The following is a 20,279-nucleotide window of genomic DNA, read 5'->3' as shown; positions in this document are numbered from 1 at the left end:
AGATCACTAGGATTGAATATGAATAGAGTTTGAGGTGAAGTTTTACAACAAATATTCCCATTCGTCTGACTTCTTCTCCCTCGGTCATTCCTTCTATGAGAATCAAAAACATCCAACACAGTGCAACTCACTTTTCCCCCAATTAAAGACTGATTCCAAGTGAAAAGATGCTGTTTAGAGTAGCGGGATTTACACCATTGATAGGTTTGCGAAGGTTTAACTGTTTATTATTTCCATGTGTTTTGTTTGACCACATGGCTCGTTCAGTCTGTCGCACTTTGAACCATATCCCATTATTTGATGACCCCTCTGGGCTTTTCTAATGTTGAAACACCTGTAATTTACGGGATCGAGCCGTCATTACAGACCATCCACTCAGAAAATTGAAGGGATAGCTGTGAGGTTTGTCCCCCAGCCTGCTCTTTGATCAGGGTTGAAATAGTGGAAGATTCCATGCCAGACTCAGAGGGCAGACAGAAAATTTGGAAAGGCCTTATTAGAAAATTCCAGCATGGCCACCCTAAATTAACTGTAAATTGTGATTGTTGAGAGATGAAAATATGGCAGTGTGGAACTGGGTTACAGCCACAGAACAGTCATATGACTAAAGACATTGAATTATTTCACCCAAATCTTCTTAAAAGCTTCATCAAAATCAATTTCAGCTTTTCTGAGATTTGGAATGATGCTTGGGTTAATGAACCTCTCAAACTGTTAAGGTTTACAAATGGAATACAGTAAATTCACTAATTAAGCCCCCGCAAATTCTAAAGTGAGATCATTAACCCTATAGAAAAAATCTATATTACATCAAAATGTTAAGCCCGAGGAGTTAAGTAAATATTTAGATTTAAGTGAAACTGAAATTGTCCAAAGTTGGAGTAATCCAATCAGTTCCCTGAAAAAATAGCATTCCATTAATTATACCTAATGCTTAGGTAACACTCATGCCTCAGCAAGACAAAGTTTTTTTTGTTGTTTTGTTTGGTTTGATTTTTTTTACTTTTTTCACATAGCGTGGTGGCCTAGAATTTAGTGTTCAGGATAAAATGAAGCAATCTCAAGAACTAACTAAATTTCAATGGCCCAAAAGCCTGTCTCCTTGTTAGTTTTGTTGTCTGTCTCCCCCTTCTAGATTGTGAAGCCCGTTGTTCGGTAGGGATTGTCTCTATCTGTTGTCGAACTGTACTTTCCAAGTGCTTTAGTACAATGCTCTGCACACTGTAAGCGCTCAATAAATACGATTGAATGAATGAATGAGTTCCTAAAATGGACCTGTTTTAGTAAAATAAACCTGGCTTCTGTACATAATTGCATAGTGTAATTCATTTAGAATTTCTATGATAAATTGTGAATATTAAAAAATAAGTAGTCTTTAATACCCCCAAGTAATAAAGCATATTCATACAGATTCAAACACATCAATAGTGATTAAATAACCAGAACATCTTCAAGATTCAAAAATGATGCTTCTCCAAGTGAAATTTTAATTCATTTGAAGAGTACCACCTTGCCAGAACATTACCTGATTTACAATCCTTTTTGTTGAGTCAGTCAGTCAGTCATATTTACTAAGCAATTATTGTGTTGAGCTCTTACTAAGTGCTTGGAAAGTACAATATAACAATAAAATTATATATTGCTATATGCTTACTGTCTGCCAGGCACTGTATAATACAAGCAAATTGGGTTGGATACAGTCCCCTATCCTGCAAAGCGCTCGCCAGACTTAATCCCCATTTTTCAGATGAGGTAACCGAGGCACAGAGAAGTCAAGTGACTTGCCCCAGGCCACAAAGCAGACAAGTGGCAGAGCCAGGATTAAAATACATGACCTTCTGACTCCCAGGCCCGTGTACTATCCACTCCGCACGCTCCCAACCCACAGTGGGCTTACGGGTCTAGAAGGGGGGCCGACATGGATATAAATAAATAAATTACAGATATGTACATAAGTGCTGTGGGGCTGGGAGGTGGCGTGAAAAAAAGGGAACAGGTGAGGGCAATGCAGAAGGGATCGAAGAAAAGGAAAAAAAGGGCTTAGTCAGGGAAGAGGTCTCTTGGAGGAGACGTGCCTCTTGATAAGTCTTTGAAGGGGGGAAGAGTAATCGTCTGTCGGATATGAGGAGGAAGGCGGACCAGGCCAGAGGCAGGATGTGGACGAGGGTCGCGGCGAGGTGACTGAGATCGAGGTAGAGTGAGAAGGTCGGTATTAGAGGAGCAAAGCGTATGGCCTGGGTTGTAGTACGAGAGTAGCGAGGTGAAGCAGGAAGGGACAAGGTGTTTTGCTTTGAAGTCAATGATGAGGAGTTCCTGTTTGATGCAGAAGTGGATGGCAACCACTGGAGGTTCTTGAGGATGGGGCAGACCTGGCCTGAATATTTTTGTAGAAAATGAGCCGCGGCCAGCAGAGTTGAAGTATGGACTGGAGTGAGGAGAGACAGGAGCCGGGGAGGTCGGCAAGGAGGCTGTTACCATAATTAAGGCGGGACAGGGTAAGCACGTCCCTGCTACTAACTAACGTGGTAGCAGTTTGGATGGACAGGAAAGGGTGGATTTTAGCGATGTTAACCGAGGTCCGAACCGACAGGATTTAGCGATGGATCGAATGTGTGGGTGGAATGAGAGAGAGGAGTTAAGGATAACGCCAAGGTCACGGACTTGTGAGAAGGGAATGAGGGGTGGCGCCGTCTACGGTCACGGGAAAGTCAGGGGGAGGACAGGCTTTTGGGTGGGAATATAAGGAGTTCCATTTAAAGGGTGCTTGTGTTCACACTGTTGCATTCACTCCCCTGAGATCTTAATGTCATTTTCATTTCTGTCTCAGTATGATGCTCTTCTTGAAGCCTCTGCTTGAAAAGAATCCCCCTATTTCTAATTGCTCTATTCCAGGCAGGTCTCTTTTCTGCTGCTGTCGCCCAGATGTTCCCAGCTAGACCACATTATCTGAGACGACTATGGAGTCTCCCGTCTAGAATGACAGATCAGGACTTCGGGACTGGGAACCCGCCACAAGGAATTGATTAATAATGCTAGTCACAGGGCCACTTCTTGTCCGTGTCTGCTACGGTACTGCCGGGGCCTGGAAGGTAACGAGCAAGCAGGCAGGGTTCCGGCACGATGTGACGTGCGGGCTGACGCTTTTTACACGCAGGACCCGTTTAGGGTGGAAGTGACCATGAGCTTAGTATCAGTGCTGTGCATAGTAACAGAAGCAGCAGCAAGGCCTAGTGGAAAGAGCACAGGCCTGGGAGTCAGAGGACCTGGGTTCTAATCCCAGCTCCACCACATGCCTGCTGTGTAACCTTGGGTAAGTCGCTTCACTTCTCTGTGTCTCAGTTACCTCATCTATAAAATGGGGATTAAGAATGTGAAGCCCTATTTGGGACAGAGACTGTGTCCAACCTGGATTATCTTGTATCTACCCCTGCACTTAGTTGGGGGCCTGGCCCATAGTAACCACTTAATAGATATCATTAAAAAAAATAAAAATAACACCATGATCCAGAAGGTGGTTCGTTCATTCATTCATTCAATAGTATTTATTGCGCACTTACTATGTGCAGAGCACTGTACTAAGCGCTTGGAATGTACAAGTCGGCAACAGATAGAGACGGTCCCTGCCCTTTGACGGGCTTGCGGTCTAATCGGGGGAGACAATCGGGGGTTGCTCTGGTAGCCATTACTGCAATCAATCTTTCAATCATTTGTATTTATAGAACATTTACTATGCAGAGCACTAAACTAGGCACTTGAGAGAGTAATAATAATTGTGGTACTTGTTGAGTGTTTACTCTGTGCCAGGCACCTTATTAAGTGCTGGGGCAGATACAAGCAAAATCGGTTGGACACAGTCCCTGCCCCACATCGGGTTCACAGTCTCAATCCCCATTTTACAGATGAGGTTACTGAGGCACAGAGAAGTGAAGTGTGTCCAAAATCGGTTGGACACATTCCCTGCCCTCAACAAGTTTATGTCCAGGCTTCCTGCTGGGGCTGACAGAACGCCTTAATGATTCTTTGGTCAGAAACCTTCACTGGTGACGGCATAGCCCCAACAGACAGACCCAGGACTGGAACCCAGATGTCCTGATTTCAACAGCAGGGCTGACTGTCTGCCCTCAAGGCAATGCTTTAGACCGTGAGCTTGTTGTTGGGCAGGGACTGTCTAGCTGTTGCCGAACTGTACATTCCAAGTACTTAGTACAGTGCTCTGCACATAGTAGGCGCTCAATAAATACGATTGAATGAATGAATGAATGCTCCTGTCCTACTAGAGATTTCTTATTAAGTTCACCATGTGCAGCTCTTGGGGACTCCTCGGTCATCCATTCTTTTTACATAGCCCACCAACGAGCCACAGCATGGAAAGCAGTGTGTCCTAGTGGATAACAATAATAATAATAATGTTGGTATTTGTTAAGCACTTACTATGTGCCGAGCACTGTTCTAAGCGCTGGGGGAGATACAGGGTCATCAGGTTGTCCCATGTGAACTCACAATTAATCCCCATTTTACAGATGAGGTCACTGAGGCCCAGAGAAGTCAAATGACTTGCCCACAGTCACACAGCTGACAAGTGGCAGAGCTGGGAGTCGAACCCATGACCTCTGACTCTGAAGCCCAGGCTCTTTCCACTCAGCCACGCTGCTTCCACAGTGCCTGGGAATCAAAGGACCTGGATTCAAATCCAGGTCCCGCCACTTGCCAGCTGTGTGATCTTGGGTGAGTCACTTCACTTCTCTGTGCCTCAGTTTCCTCAAGTGGGGAAATGAGGACTCAGTACTCCAAGTAGACTGTGAGTCCACATGGAGAGGGACTGCACCTAGCATGATCAACTTGTATCTACCACAGCCCTTAGAACAGTACTTGACATATAGTGGGCAATTACCAAATACCATAAAAAAGCAACGAGCAATTCTTCAATGCTGGAGGACTAGTTCTAGCACCTCATTGTTCGGGATGCTGTGTTGGCATTTAATTGAGATATCGATATGACAAGCAGGCACCAATGTTAGAACAGCGATAGTAGGTGAGCGAGGCATTTGTATCAAGCAGCGTAGCCTAGTGGAAATTGCAAGGGCTTGGGGTCAGAAGACACAGGTTCTAAACCCAGGTCTGCCACTTGTCTGTTGTGGGACCTTGGGCAAGTCACTTAACTTCTCTGTGCCTCAGTTACCTCATTTGTAAAATGGGGATAAAGACTGTGAGCCCTCTGTGGGACAGGGATTGTGTCCAACCCGATTATCCTGTATGTACCCTCATGCTTAGTATAATGCCTGGCAGATAGTAAGCGCATAAAAACCCCCACAATAATAATAATTATAATACAGTGGTTGTGTTCTTGAAAAATCTGGCAATCAGGAAAATTGGCACTTTAGTACTCATCCACTCAAAAACACAAACTGTTTCTTTCGATACCATAGAGTACTGTATCCAAAGAGACTCGTGCTATCACATGAACATTCTCTAATTCCCAAACAACTTTCTAGCCAAAGCGCATAGTGAAATCACACCTTAGAGCAGATTTTTAAGAAATTCTAATACCAATGCCCTTCTGGGATCTCGATAAATACCAGCAGTCAACCGGACAGCATTTCCCCGAGACTCCAAACAAGGGTCAAAACGGTCTCCCCCGCTGTTCATATCTGGATATTGAAAGTAATACAGCAATAAGAGATCCTTATTCAGGCAAAAAATCTCCAAGCCTCCAACCTGAGAGGAAATCCAGTACATTATAGAACTGTTTCATCCAGATCTAAAATGATTTGGACATGGATGGCTCAAGCCTTAAGTAAGAATCCAGGGGGAAACACTCCAGTATTGACACCACGGGGGGATTGTAATCAGATGGATCTTAGACAATGACACATGGATGAAACTACTATTCCTTCTAAGCAGCACTAAGTGCCTAATAGAGTGCTCTGCACACAGTAAGTGCTCAGTAAATACGATTGCATGAATGAATTACCTCTTCCCACCCAAAATGGTTCTCCACAAGAGAGTTGGACAGATGCTATGAATGGATCTTTATTCAGCTGGATTTGGCTCTAGCTAAGCCTATCTTTGGGGATAATAATAATAATGTTGGTATTTGTTAAGCGCTTACTATGTGCCGAGCACTGTTCTAAGCGCTGGGGTAGATACAGGTAATCAGGTTGTCCCACGTGAGGTTCACAGTTAATCCCGCATTTTACAGATGAGGTAACTGAAGCACAGAGAAGTTAAGTGACTCGCCCACAGTCACACAGCTGACAAGTGGCAGAGCCGGAATTCGAACTCATGATCTCTGACTCCCAAGCCCGTGCTCTTTCCACTGAGCCACGAATCTGCCCCTCTAGACAGTAAGCTTGTTGTGGGCAAGGAAAGTGTCTGTTAGATTGTTGCGTTGTACTCTCCCCAGTGTTTAGTATAGTGTTCTTAACACAGGAAGTGCTCAATAAATACCAGGGCTGCCCCAACAAGGGCTGACCCAACCTGTGGAAGCCTCTAGAGAGAGTCTTATCCCATATTAGTGAAGATTATGCCCTTACCTGGCTGTGTGACTGCAAAACTGGAAAGACAGGCCATGCACCACTAAGGATAACCACCAGGTGAGTATGTTCATTTATTTCAATGGTATTTGTTAAGCACTTACTATGGGCCAGACACTACAATAAGCTCTGACTAGATACAAGCTAATCAGGTGTGTCCTTGTGCCCCATTAGGCTCACAGTCTTCATCCCCATTTTACAGATGAGGTAACTGAGGGACAGAGAAATGAAGTGACTTGCCCAAGGTCACACATCAGACAAGTGGTGGAGCCGGGATCCTGACTACCAGGCCCGTGCTCTATCCAGTAGACCACACTGCTTTCCCAGTTAATTTTCACCCAGACAGTAACTTGAACTGAGCCCTCAGATTAAACGTCTGATGCTCCTGACTTTCCCATCACTGAAGACGGGACCATCATCCTTCCTCTCTCACAAGCCCGTAACCTTGGTGTTATCCTTGAATCCTCTCTCTCTTTCAACCCACATATTCAATCCATCACTAAATCCTGTTGGTTCCACCTTCACAACATCCCTAAAATCTGCCCTCTCCTCTCCATCTAAACTACTAGCACGTTAAAATAATCATTTATCCTCTCCCGCCTTGACTACTGTATCAGACTCCTTGCTGACCTCCTAGCCTCCTGTCTCTCCCCACTCCAGTCCATCACTCTGCTTGCCTGGATAATTTTTCTACAAAAGCATTCAGGACATATTTCCCCGCTCCTCAAGAAGCTCCAGTGGTTGCTCATCCACCTCCGCGACAAATAAAAACTCCTCACATTGGTTTTAAAGTACATAATCATCTTGCCCCTTCATACCTCACCTCGCTACTCTCCTACTACAACCCAGTCCGCACACTTCGCTCCTCTAATGCTAATGCTAATTCCAAGGACTTCCTTCAAAAATAATAATAGTATTCTCTCCCGTCTCACCGCCGACCCCTCGCCCACCTCCTCCCTCTGGCCTGGAACACCCTCCCTCCTCAAGACTGCCAGACAATTACTCTCCTCCACTTAAAAGCCTTATAAAGGCACATCTCCTCCAAGAGGTCTTCCCTGACTAAGCCCTCCTTTCCTCTTCTTCCACTCCCATCCGCATCGCCTTGACTTTTTGCCTCTATTCACCCTCCTTCCCAGCCCCACGGCACTTAGGTACAGATCTGCAATTTATTTATTTATTTACATTAATGTCTGTCTGCCCCTCTAGACTGTAAGCTCAGGGAATGTGTTTGTTGTTGTATTTTAATCTCCCAAGTGTTTAGCACAGTGTAAATACGACTGAATGAATGAATATTCTGAACCAACACATTCTATTTTGCTACGATCCGCTTGACTGTAAGCTCCCTGCGGGCAAGGAATGAGTCTTCCAAATCTGTTACATTGTACTCTCCCGAGCACTTAGTACAGTGCTCTGCGCACAGGAAATGCTAAATAAATATGACTGACTGACGGATTGATTCTAGAAGGAACAAGACACACGTGAGCTATTAAACAATTCGGACAGTGTCTTCAAGTCCAAACCAAAGAGAAGCAATCTTTCCACGCAGATGACGTGGAAGGGATTCCCGGTCCGGCAGTAGTCTTATAGGCCAACCCTTTTCCAAAGTGATCGAGTCTCACAGGCAATCACTCCAAGATGTGCCCTTCTTCGAGCATTGCTCGGGAAAGCAGATATAATTATTGCATCCAGATTGACAAAAGTCTCCATTATTTTTGGACCTTAGTTGGGTATGGAGCATCTGAATCCTAAAGAGCAGGTTCTGTTCGCCAAAGCCAGAACATCCTCTCTCCCAACTATCAAAATACACTTATCTCTGCCTAGCTAAGACCGATGTTTAGATGATTTACAAGAATCAAAGGAAGTCATGATGTTCTATTCAATAAATGAGTAATAATTTGAACTTAAATGAATTTATAAATTCCAAGTTGTGTTTTTGTTATTGAAAATTTGTCTTGCTGGTAGGTTAAAAAAAAAATCAAATGAATCAAACTGTCAGTAGTACTTATTGAGTGCTTATCGTATGCAGAGCATTGTACTAAGTGTTGAGGAGAGTACATTATACCAGAGGTGGTAGATAGAAGTTTACAAATTCCTTTGCCACATATTTTGCTGATCAGAAAAACAAATTAATTAAAATATTGTACCCTTGAATCATTTTATTAAATGTAAAAAACCAACTTCAGACTGAGAAATAACAAAGGTCTCGATCAACCAATAATATTTATTGAGCATCTGCCCTGTGCACGGGAGTGTTTAAATTCCTGGGTTGAGGTTTAAAAGAAACACTTAAGCGTAATTTGGGGTTCCAATACTTGGGTTTATTTTAAGGGACATTTAAATTACATTACACTCATCCTCAAACAAGCCCAAAGACCCAAATACTGCCCGTGGTCCAAACAGATTAGCTATCGAGAAATCACGGGCCTAAATAACTGTGTCAGACTATTTCCTCCAAGTGTGAGCAAACCACTCACTGGTTTTAACAGGCAATCTATACAAATAATGGAAAAACAGCATCGTCTCAAAATCCATATGATCTGGGGGTTAAGACTATGAGTCCCATGTGGGACATGGACTGTGTCCAACCAGAATTAGCTTGTATCTACCCCACTGCTTAGTACAATGCCTGGCACCTAGGAAGCGCTTAACAAACACCCTCAAAAAAAATTGTTGCCAAGTCTCAGTAGGTGGCAGACCCATTCCCTGCTTCCAATTATTCCTCAAATCTTCTTTCTATTTCCCATCCTTTCCCTTTTTTATTTTACAAGTCCTGTGATAAAGAATTAAATGAGGAAATTTTCCCACTCAGAAAACATAAAGGCAGGAGTTAATTATTCACTAAAATAAACACAAACAAATCTCAGCTATCAAGATAACAGAGGATAGAGGGGTTAGGTAACTGAAACGCTACAACTCTACTTCAGCCAACTTCAACCTTCCTCTCCTGCAAACCCCCTGCTCAAGGTATTAAAAAAGTAAAAAAAAAAAAGCAGTTTAAATTTCATCTCCCCGTCTCTGCCTCTGGGATCTGGGAAATGCCCAATAGGTAAAAAGAAGGGCAGGGGATCATTCACTATTTAGAATGTCAGGCCCTGAATGATCACGAGTTAGCCCAATTATTGTAAAATGATTGGTGATGATATTCCCCCCCCCCAAAAAAAATATATTCAAACTACAACAAAAACTTATACTAGATTTATTTATATCCTGTCAGATTATTACGACAGCTTTTGTGAATATAAATCCGTGCACTATTTGTATGTTTGTATTATTTTTATTCTTCAATTTCTTCATACCCTTTCAAATCAAAATAAAAATGTCATTTTAAATACATTTTCAAACAGTTTCCTACATGAATCACTCAAAACCAGGTACGCCAACTTTTGGGGGAATTCATTTATAAGTTAATTTTTAAAGTGATCATTATTTAAATAGACAGTGAGCCTCCTACATACATGTGTGTGTGTGTGTATACTTAGTGCTTGTATTAAGCAGCAAACTATACAGCTATAAGGTGAACATTAACAGAACAAACATTACACATGTTTGCATACAATATTTGTTTAGATACAGCTGTACTAGATATATAATTCAGTTTTCCAGATATCTGAAAAACCCTTAATAGATAGGCACAGTGCTCTAGCTAATAAAAATATCCTCTGCAGCTCAGCACGATCACAACCCAACTCTCAAAAGTTGGACAGAATTTCTATTCTTATAATATGATCACAGTAAGAGAGGGGAAAAAATGGCCCGTAGCCTATACACTACCACTCTCTGGGATCATGATGAAACTCCTTTATAAAATCACAGTGTATGGCTTGTAAAAATAGAGCCAAACGTTTTAGAAAAATAAACAATGGCAGAAATATTTCTGTTCAATATGCCGCTACATACTATCATAGATCGATATTTTACAAATTTCATAGCTCTTAGAGAATCAGCGTGGAGTAGTAAAAAGAGCAGGGGCTTGAGAGTCAGAGGTCGTGGGTTCTAATCCCGGCCCCGCCACTTGGCTGCTGTGTGACCTTGGACAAGTCACTTCACTTCTCTGTGCCTCAGTTACCTCATCTGTAAAAATGGGGATTAAAAAATGTGAGCCCCAGGAGGACAATTTGATTACCCTGTATCTACCCCACACTTAGAACAGTGCTCAGCCCATAGTAAGCGCTTAACAAATACCATAATTATTATTATTAATTCCTTCAGAATTGAAAATTCACAGATTATAATGGCATGCTACTCATAAAATAGTCTAAATCCCTCTGAATATAAAGTATATAAATACACTTTATTTACTTAAAAGTATAAATATACTTTTTGAATATAAAGTAGTCTATTAAAATGAATCAAAGCCACACACCCTGTTTCATTCTACTATCAGCCCTGCAAAATTCAAGAAAAAAACTTTATTAAGAGTTACAATTAAAGGAGAAATCACAAAATGGGGGTGTGAAATCTGTTTTAGAAAATGAATCATTGTACGTACAGTGTAAAAAAAAAAACTATTTGGCTCCTACTGCGATTATTATCACTATAATAATAGTCTAGGACAAGCGCATTGGCAAGGAGCATTGAAATCCAGAAAGCGCCTTTGATTTTGAAGTGAAAGTACAGCAGAGGCCCAAGGTAGCCCAGTCAGATGTTAATTCGTTGGGCCTCTGCCTCACCTCGAGATATTACCGCAGCGTGGCCAGGTGGAAAGAGCACGGGCGGGGAAGCGGGAGGTCATGGGTTCAAATCCCGCCTCCCGCTTGTCAGCTGGGTGACTTTGGGCAAGTCACGTAACTTCCCGGTGCCACGGTTCCCTCATCTGTAAAATAGGCATGAAGACCGTACGCCCCACTCGGGACAACCCGATCACCTTGTATCCTCTCCAACCTTTAGAACAGTGCTTTGCACATAGTAAGCGCTTAACAAAGGCTATCATTATATTACTGGCGCTTACTTTTCAAAAGAAAAAAAAAGAAGTCATAACAAGGATGAGACACACTAACTGAGCAGGGTGATGGGAAAATAGCGGGTTTCTGTCATTGAATTGATACAGATCTATGTTTTCCAGGCCAAAAAAAAAGCAGAGTGAACGAAATGTGGTGGGTTTTTTTTTTAATCTCTTAGAGGGCGATGTGGCAGTTGTACTAGAGAAGACCACTGTCCAGCGGGCTGCCTTTCTGAGCAGATTTGGGAGCGAACCGAACCGGCTCAAAATGCCAAGCAAGAGACCGTTTCTCCACAGCGACGGGTCCAGGCTCAAACTCTCCAGTAAAGGGAATCCAAACGAGATCGGTTGGGTCACAATAAAAGAGGTTCCCCGTCTTCGGCACCGATTCACCTCTAAAAAAAGAACAAAAGAACAAAAAACACAATCCCACCGCTTTTAAGGGATAGGATGCGTTTTCCACCTAGCCGGGGGAGAAAAATGGGTGTCGGAGCGGGGCTGGGCCCCAGAAGCCGCCCCGGCCTGGACAGTTCCCCGGTGCTGAAGTTCCAGAGCAAACTAGTCACTCGTTCATTTCCTCAACGGAAATAAGAATTATAATAATAATAATAATGGCACCTGTTCAGCTCTTACTATGTGCCAGTCACTGTTGTAAGCGCTGGGGGGGATACGAGGTAATGAGGTTGTCCCACGTGGGGCTCACAGTCTCCATCCCCATTTTACAGATAATCATATTAATGGTATTTGTCAAGCGCTTACCTATGTGCCAGGCACTGTAATAATAATAATGATGTTGGTATTTGTTAAGCGCTTACTAGGCGCAGAGCACTGTTCTAAGCGCTGGGGGAGATGCAGGGGCATCAGGCTGTTCCACGTGAGGCTCCCGGGCTTCATCCCCATTTTACAGATGAGGGAACTGAGGCACGGAGAAGTGACTCGTCCTCTCGGCTGACAAGTGGCAGAGCACCGTACTAAGCGCTGGGGTGGACAGAAGGAAATGGGGTGGGACAGAGTGCCTGTCCCGCATGGGGCTCTCGGTCTCAATCCCCATTTTGCAGAGGAGGTTAACTGAGGCCCGGAGAAGCGAAGCCCAAGTCACCCGGCTGACCGGCGGCGGAGCACTGTACTGAGCACCGGATTAGAACCCACGACCTCCGCCTCCCAAGCCCGGGCTCTTTCCACTGGGCCCCACTCCTCCTCCTCCTCCTCCTCCCTGTGCGCGGAGCACTGGACTAAGCCCTCGGCGGGTTCGGCGACAGACAAGGGACCATCCCCGCCCGACGAGGGGCTCTTCGACTGAAAGGGGGCTGGCGGTGGGACCCGAAATGGGGGGGCGCCTCCCCCTCGACGGAGCCGGCCTCCCCCCTTGGCTTGGATGGTGAAGGTGAGGGGTAAAACTTCCCGGGAAGAGGCCGGGAGCGCAACAGGGCCTGGTGGAGAGGGGGGAGGCTCCTGCTGCCAAGAGAGGCCAAGGTGGGGCGCGGAGGATGCCGGGAGCGGCCGGGATGTCAAGGGAGGGGGTGGGCAGGGAAGATGGCGGCCGCGGGAACCCTCCCTCCCTCCCTCCCTCCCCCCCCAGGACCGGACGCCGGAGCCGCCCTCCCGCCCCCGGCCCCCGGCCCCGCACACGGCCCGGCCCGGCCCGCCGCCCCGCCTGTCCCGGCGGCCGGGCCGGCGGGGAGCCGCCCGTCGGTGGGGCCCGGTCCTGGGCGGGCCGGTCCTCGGGCGGCCTCCCGCAGCAGCCCCGGGGAGCGGAGCACCTGTGGGCGGCCATATTGGATTGCTCGGCCCGGTCCTCGGCCGGGAGGCGCCCCGCAGCCCGCCCACGCCCCCGGGCCCCGGACGGCCAGCCGGGACCGGCCGGCGGGAGGACCGGGGCTGCCACCCGGACGGCCTGCCGAACCCCTTCGTCCTCCTCCCTCTCCTTCTTCTCCGGCCACGGCTTCCCCGTCTACACCCCCCACGCCCCCGGCCTCCTCCCTCCCCGCCGCCCCACGCACGCACACACACACACACACACACGACAAGACACACAGCACACCCAGGACACACAACCCACCCGCCCATCCACACACCCAGCACCCAGCGCAGACAGAGCGCTCGCACATAACACGCACAACACACACCCGCACAAGCACACGCAACACATCCAGGCTGCCGGGGCAACGCCAGGCGAGGCAACAGCCGTCCCCCTGACGCCCCTCCAGCCCCGCAGCCTGGGGGGAGAGGGGGGCCCGCAGACGGGGAGCCCCCTCCGTCTAGACGCCGGGAGGAGGGGACGGGGAGGAGAGACAGAGACGCCCAGAGACCCACAGAGACTGTGGTGTCCCGAGACAGAGAGGGGAGGCCGGTCCTTACTTGAGCACCGACTGCTCCTTCTCTTCCTCTTTCTTCTGCCGGTCCATGACGGCCAGGATGATTTTCCTCTCCTCCTCCGTGAGGTGGCTGAGGTCGGGCATCTCGGGCTGCGGCGGCGGGAGAGGCGCAGGGCCGCTCCGGGGCCCGACAGGAGCCGACATGTTGGCGGAGCCCAGCTCAACCACGCTAGGGGAGATACTGGAGCAACTCCACCCGCCGCGCCAGCTCCAGCTCCAGCTCCAGGACCGGCTCCAGGACCGGCTCCAGGACCAGCCCCAGGGCCAGCGGGGGCCACCGGCTCCGGGACAAAGACATGCAAATCAATTCCCTTTCAATCCGCGGCAGCAAGAGACACCCGGCCCGGTCCCCTCCCTCCCCTCCCCCCAATAAACTGAAGCCGGGGCCTGTGCGGGGAGGGAGGGAGGGGGGGAAGGGGACAGGAGCCGGGAGAGCGGAGAAGGGAGGGAAGAAGGGGAGGGACCGGGCCCGGCTGGAGAGTGAGGAGTTGGGGCCGGGGCCGGAGGGGTGGGATGGATGGATGGACGGGGAGGGCCGGTGTGGTCCTTGGAGGGTGACAAGGGCTAAGGGAGCAGGAGGGGCCGGTGGGTGGGTCGGTGGGTGGGCCGGTGGGTGGGCCGGTGGGTGGGTCGGGTGGGTGGACCAGTGGGTGCGTCGGTGGGTGGGCCAGTGGGTACGAGCCCGTCAATGGGCAGGGACTGTCTCTATCTGTTGCCGATTTGTCCCTTCCGAGCGCTTAGTAGAGTGCTCCGCACAGAGTAAGCGCTCAATGAATACTATGGAATGAATGGGTGGGTCGGTGGGTGGACCGCCGGTGGGTGCAAGCCCGTCAATGAGCAGGGACTGTCTCTGTTGCCGATTTAGCCATTCCAAGCGCTTAGTACAGTGCTCTGCACATAGTAAGCGCTCAATACGTACTATTGAAGGAATGGGTGGGTCGGTGGGTGGACCAGTGGGTGGATCAGTGGGCGAGTCGGTGGATGGACCGGTGGGTGGACCAGTGGGTACAAGCCCGTCAATGGGCAGGGACTGTCTCCGTCTGTTGCCGATTTGTCCATTCCAAGTGCTTAGTGCAGTGCTCTGCACATAGTAAGCGCTCAGTAAATACTATGGAATGAATGGGTGGGTCGGGTGGATGGACCGGTGGGTGGGTCGGGTGGATGGACCGGTGGGTGGACCGGTGGGTACAAACCCGTCATTGGGCAGGGACTGTCTCCGTCTGTTACCGATTTGTCCATTCCAAGCGCTTAGTACGGTGCTCTGCACATAGTAAGCGCTCAATAAATACTGTTGAATGAATGGGTGGGTCGGTGGGAGAGACAGGCCGGGAGGGAGCGGCTGGAAGGAGGGCGGAGGAGATGGGGGGGTCCGGTGGGCGGGCTGGGAAAACCGGGCCGGAGAGGGGGCTTCCTCCCCCCCACCCCCCCAGCGACAGCCAAGTCCGAGCGGCCGAGTCACATGAGCTCCCGAAGGGCCGGCGTATTCATTCATTCCATAGTATTGATTCATTCCATGGTATTGACTGAGCGCTTACTATGTGCAGAGCACTGGACGAAGCGCTCGGAATGGACGATTCGGCAAACAGATAGAGACCAGCCCCGCCCATCGACGGGCTCGCAGTAGACGGCGACCCCGTCGTCGGGCAGGGCCGCTCTCTCTCTCTTTGCCGAATCGTCCATTCCAAGCGCTTCGCCCAGTGCTCCGCACAGAGCAAGCCCTCGATCGAGACGGTGGAATGAATCGAATGAATGAGGCGCAGATGGGGGCGGGGAGAAGGAGCGGCAGCCCAGAGGATGGGCCGCTGTCCGCGCCCTCGGGGGGCCCCGACCCGGCCCCCGCAGCCCGGACACATCGGGGGTTCCCGGCCAACACCAGAGAGCCTCTCCCCTTATTGGGTGGGGAAGGAGGGAGGGAGCAGGGAAGGCAGGCAGGGAAGAAAGAAGGAGAGAGGAAGGAAGGAACAGGAAGAGCCTCCAAAGACTATTCATGTTTTAAAGCGTAAATGAGAGCGCAGGAGGAGGAAGAGGAGGACGACGAGATAGAGGAGAAGGGGGAGGGAGGAAGAGATGGAAGAGAAGAAGGAGGGGGAAGAAGAGATGGAGGAGGAAGAGGAAGTAGAGGAGGGGGAAGAAGAGATGAAGGAGGAGGGAGAGGAGGTGGATGAAGTGAAGGAGGAGGAAGAGAAGGAGGTGGAGGGGAGGAGAAGGAGGTGGAGGAGAGGAGGAGGAAGAGATGATGGAGAAGTAGGGGGAAGAAGAGATGGAGAAGGTGGGGGAAGAAGAGATGAAGGAGAGGGAAAAGAGGAAGAAGAAGTGAAGGAGGGGGAGGAAGAGAAGGCGGTGGAGGAGGAGCGAGAGAAAGAGTGAAAGGAGGGAGAAGAGAAGGAGGAAGAGGAGGAGATGAAGGAGGAGGAAGAGAAGGAAGAGGAGGAGATGAAGGAGGTAGAGGAGGAGATGAAGGAGGAAGAGGAGGTAGAGAAGGAGATGGAGGTAGGGGAGATGAAGAAGGAAGAGGAGGTAGAGAAGGAGATGGAGGAGGAGGAGGAGATGAAGAGAGGATGAGGTAGAGGAAGACGGAGGAGGTGGAGGAGAGCTCCGGGCAGCTTGCTATGCTGGGGTTGGAGAAGACACTGGCCTGACAGCTGGCAGGGGAGGCGAGGGAGAGGAGACAACAGATGGAAGAGGGCTGGGGCTGGGAGAACCAGGAAGCGGGGCGGGGGGCGGGCCGCAGTGAGCAGCAGCCAAACAGAAAAACCAGATCCAAGGAAGAGGGTACAGATCGCTTAGGAAAGATCCGTCCCCGTGAAACACTTTGGTCTCATCATAATCGTTGACCTCCAACGTCCTAGCCACCCATCGAACGCTGACATTTATTGAGTGCTGACTGTGTGTATGGCACTGTTCTAAGAGCTTGGGAGAGCACATGGCAGTGGAGTTGGGAGACACGATCCCTTGTCCACCAGGACCTGAGTCTCCTAGACCGGTAGGGAGCCTCATCTGATATCCTGTCTCCCAAACGTCAGAGTTACTTCCAGGGAAAGGCCCAGCGAAACGGCATGGCCTGGTGGATAGACCACGGGCCTGGGAGTCAGAAAGTCATGGGGTCTAATCTCGACTCCTCCACTTGTCTGCTGTGTGACCTTGGGCAAGTCATTTAAGTTCTCTGGGCCTCAGTGACCTCATCTGTAAAATGGGGATTGAGACTGTGAGCCCCACATGAGACAGGGACTGGGTCCAACCCGATTCGCTTGTATCCACCCCAGCGCTTAGTACAGTGCCTGGCACTTAGTAAGAAGAAGGTAAGCACTTAACAAATACCATAATTATTTTATTATTATTGTTATACCATAGTATCAAATTTCAGAAATTTCATCCACTACAGTATTGTCTCTGCCAGCTAAGTGCCCCTCTCCAAAACTGGCGAGGAAATCCTCGTGGTTAAACAGCTTCTTTGCCAACCTGTTCCCTGCGATATCGTTGGAAAGGAGGAGGCTGGGCAGGAAGGATGAGGAAGAAGGGAGAGGGGCCTCTTCTCTTTAATCATATACACATTCAAGAACTTCAAATGTCCCCGAGAGGGTATCGGTTTTTCATTTCCACCTATCACCCAGCCTGCCAAAATTGAGATGTGAATCTCTCCCACCTTCTTCTATTTTGTTTTAGGGATGCACGGTCTGCTCCTCCTCCCCTCTCTTTCCCCCCCTCTCCTGCCCTCTGCTCTCCCCCCTTCCCCTCCCCTCGGCACTGTGCTTATTTGTATATATTATTTATTACCTTATTTAGTTTGTTAATGAGGTGTATATCTCCATGATTCTATTTATCTTAATGATGTTGTCTTGCTTTGTTTGGTTCTGTTTTGCTTTGCTGTCTCTCCCGTTTAGACTGTGAGCCCGTTATTGGGCAGGGATTGTCTCTATCTGTTGCCAAATTGTACAATCCAAGCACTTAGTACAGTGCTCTGTACATAGTAAGTGCTCAGTAAATGCTATTGAATGAATGAGGGCAGATTCAATGAGGAAGAAGGGACGAGAGAATGCAGCTGGCTGAATGAAAGAAGAAGAAATTTTGAGACAGTCAGAACGTTTCCCCATGGTCAGGGTCTGTTTACAACGAACGAAGCAGTCTTCCAGAGCTAATTCCAAGCTTCCTCACTCCCAAATATGGGATATGTACACTTATATAAGTCAAGACTATTTATAGATATTAGTAGAAGGCAAATTATGCATTTAGACCAGGGAGACCTATTTCTAAAGCCAGTATCACATCAGCGAGTTCTCCAAATGTACAGCAGAAGCCAAAGGTGGAAGGAGCTGGAGGCGAGAGGGTGGGTGGACCCTGTAGCCACCAGCTGCTATTTCTACCCTGGAGGAATGGAGAGTGGTGAGGCGCTATCCTGAAAGAGAGGTGAAGGGAGAAGGAGCGATTAGGCAAAATGATTTCCAGATGCTTTTTCATTTTTGTTTCTCATTGAGTATATTTGGTAAGTGCTTACTATGTGCCAGGCCCTGCCATACCAGCTAATCAGGTTGGATGCTGTCCCTGACCCACAATGGGCTCACAGCTTGAATCCCCATTTTACAGATGAGGTAAGTGAGGCCCAGAAAAGGTAAGCAACTTGCCAAGGTCACACAGCAGCAGATGAGTGGCCGAGTCAGGATTAGAACCCAAGTCCTCTGACTCCCAGGCCCAGTCTCTTTCCATGAGGCCACACTGCTTCTCCCTGATATACTGATATGAAAAAAACAATTTCAAAAGCTCATATCTATTTTTCCTGTTGTTTCTCTTCCGATCCAAAACATTTGAGTTCCATCTTCTGCTCTGGACTTTCCTTATATGATGTGGAACCGTAATTCTTTTTTTAAAGTTCTTTTCGCCGCTCCCCAGATCATGTCGGTGTAATCGACACCAACAGCAATGGGTTGGATCTCACTATAACGCAGTTTGGTCTCTCACACGCAAGAAATACTAAGCAAAATTTAAATGACACTAAATTTCCTAGCTCAGCCCTGATTAAAAAGAGTCATTTGCCTACACAATCAGAGAGAGTACCAAATGGTACTAGGTGCAAAGTTACGCTGAGGGAATGGCAGTTTGTTGCAGTTTCAGGGATATATAAAATGTCCGCTCGGCCCCTTGCAGTTTGAGGAATTTGAAGCTGAGGGTGGTGTGTGTGTCTAATTAATAATTGTGGTATTTGTTAAGCACTTACTATGTGCCAAGCATTGTACTAAGCACTGGAGTGGGTACAAGGAAATCAGGTTGGACGGTCCCTGTCCCACGTGGGGCTCACAGTCTCAATCCCCATTTTAAAGATGAGGTGACTGAGGCACAGAGAAGTGAAGAGACTTGCCCAAGGTCACATAGCTCACACGTGGAGGAGTCCGGAATAGAATTCAGGTCCTTCTGACTCCCAGGCCTGTGCTTTACCCATTAAACATGCTGCTTCTCCGTGTGTGTATAGGCATGTGAATATATTCAAGGTAGCAGGGATGTGAGGCCTCATGCCGGCAGCTTCTTCCTCTCATGCTACAGGCACCACTGCCCAACAGTTGCACACAATAAACAAAGGCATACACTCGTGGAGAGCAAATACCGGTACTGAGGTGGCTGCTGCTCAGACCAGCATCGAAAATACCTAAAAAAGCATGGTAGGGGATGTACACGCGGGATCATTGCCATAGGTGCAGGAGGTGCATGGACGTGGCCCTGGCTGAATGAATAGAAAAGACATGCAATTTCCTTGTTCTACTCCACCGTACCTGTAAGAGAGAATGTGGGCCAGTAAAAGTTTTCTTTAGAATGGTTCATCTTTTGTGCTCATTTTACAAAGCTGTCCCCACCTCCATCAGCAATCATTCCGGTAGTGTATCCATAGAGTTTTCTTGGTCAAAATACAGAAGCGGTTTATCATTGCCTCCTTCCACGCAGTCAACTTGAGTCTCCACCCTCGACTCTCTCCCATGCCACTGCTGCTCAACACAGGGGAGTTTTGACTTCTGGAAGATTGCTTACCACTAGTTAACTACTGCCCAAGGTAGGAATGGAATAATTATGCTTCTGCTTGACTTTTCCTCCTGTAGCAGAGACTGGTAGAATAGTGGAAACTCTCCAGGTGTGACCCTGAGAGGATACTCCCATTGGTACATTTTTCAATAAACGGACAACTGCATTCTGTTCGAGAATGCTCTGGAATACTCTGCAAAGATATGCGGAAATTAAAGGTATAGCATTGAATATGAATGCCTGGCAAAGTGCAACTGGAAGAAAAGGTGAACGATTTTCAAATGAAATGAATTTTAAAAAGCAATTTTCCAAACCACAGTCATTACCTGGAAATTCAAGAATCGACCAAGATCCAAGGTGCAGTTCCCAATTGCAGCCCTCAGAGTTAACAAGGTGAATTCATTCACCACAATTTAGGAGTTCTGAAAT

General features: G+C 48.0%; 1 protein-coding gene across 23 annotated transcripts in view; it reads right to left on the bottom strand.

The window, feature by feature from the left end:
* Window positions 1-14,253, bottom strand: part of RIMS2 (regulating synaptic membrane exocytosis 2) — a 695,597-nt gene extending 681,344 nt beyond the window's left edge. For 8 of the 23 annotated variants that reach the window (XM_029062343.2, XM_029062345.2, XM_029062346.2 and 5 more), the window contains exon 1: window positions 13,831-14,250. In XM_029062343.2, the coding sequence (XP_028918176.1) occupies window positions 13,831-13,991 (161 nt within the window). In that variant the 5' untranslated portion in view covers window positions 13,992-14,250. Of the gene's footprint in view, window positions 1-13,830 lie in introns of all 23 variants that reach the window. The other 15 variants (XM_029062342.2, XM_029062335.2, XM_039911832.1 and 12 more) reach the window with 5 other exon arrangements.
* Window positions 14,254-20,279: the final 6,026 nt, after the last annotated feature.

Source organism: Ornithorhynchus anatinus, chromosome 4, assembly GCF_004115215.2.
Source record: "Ornithorhynchus anatinus isolate Pmale09 chromosome 4, mOrnAna1.pri.v4, whole genome shotgun sequence".
NCBI lineage: Eukaryota > Metazoa > Chordata > Mammalia > Monotremata > Ornithorhynchidae > Ornithorhynchus > Ornithorhynchus anatinus.
Note: the sequence above shows the minus strand (reverse complement) of the source record. Positions and strands in the feature narration are given on the sequence as shown.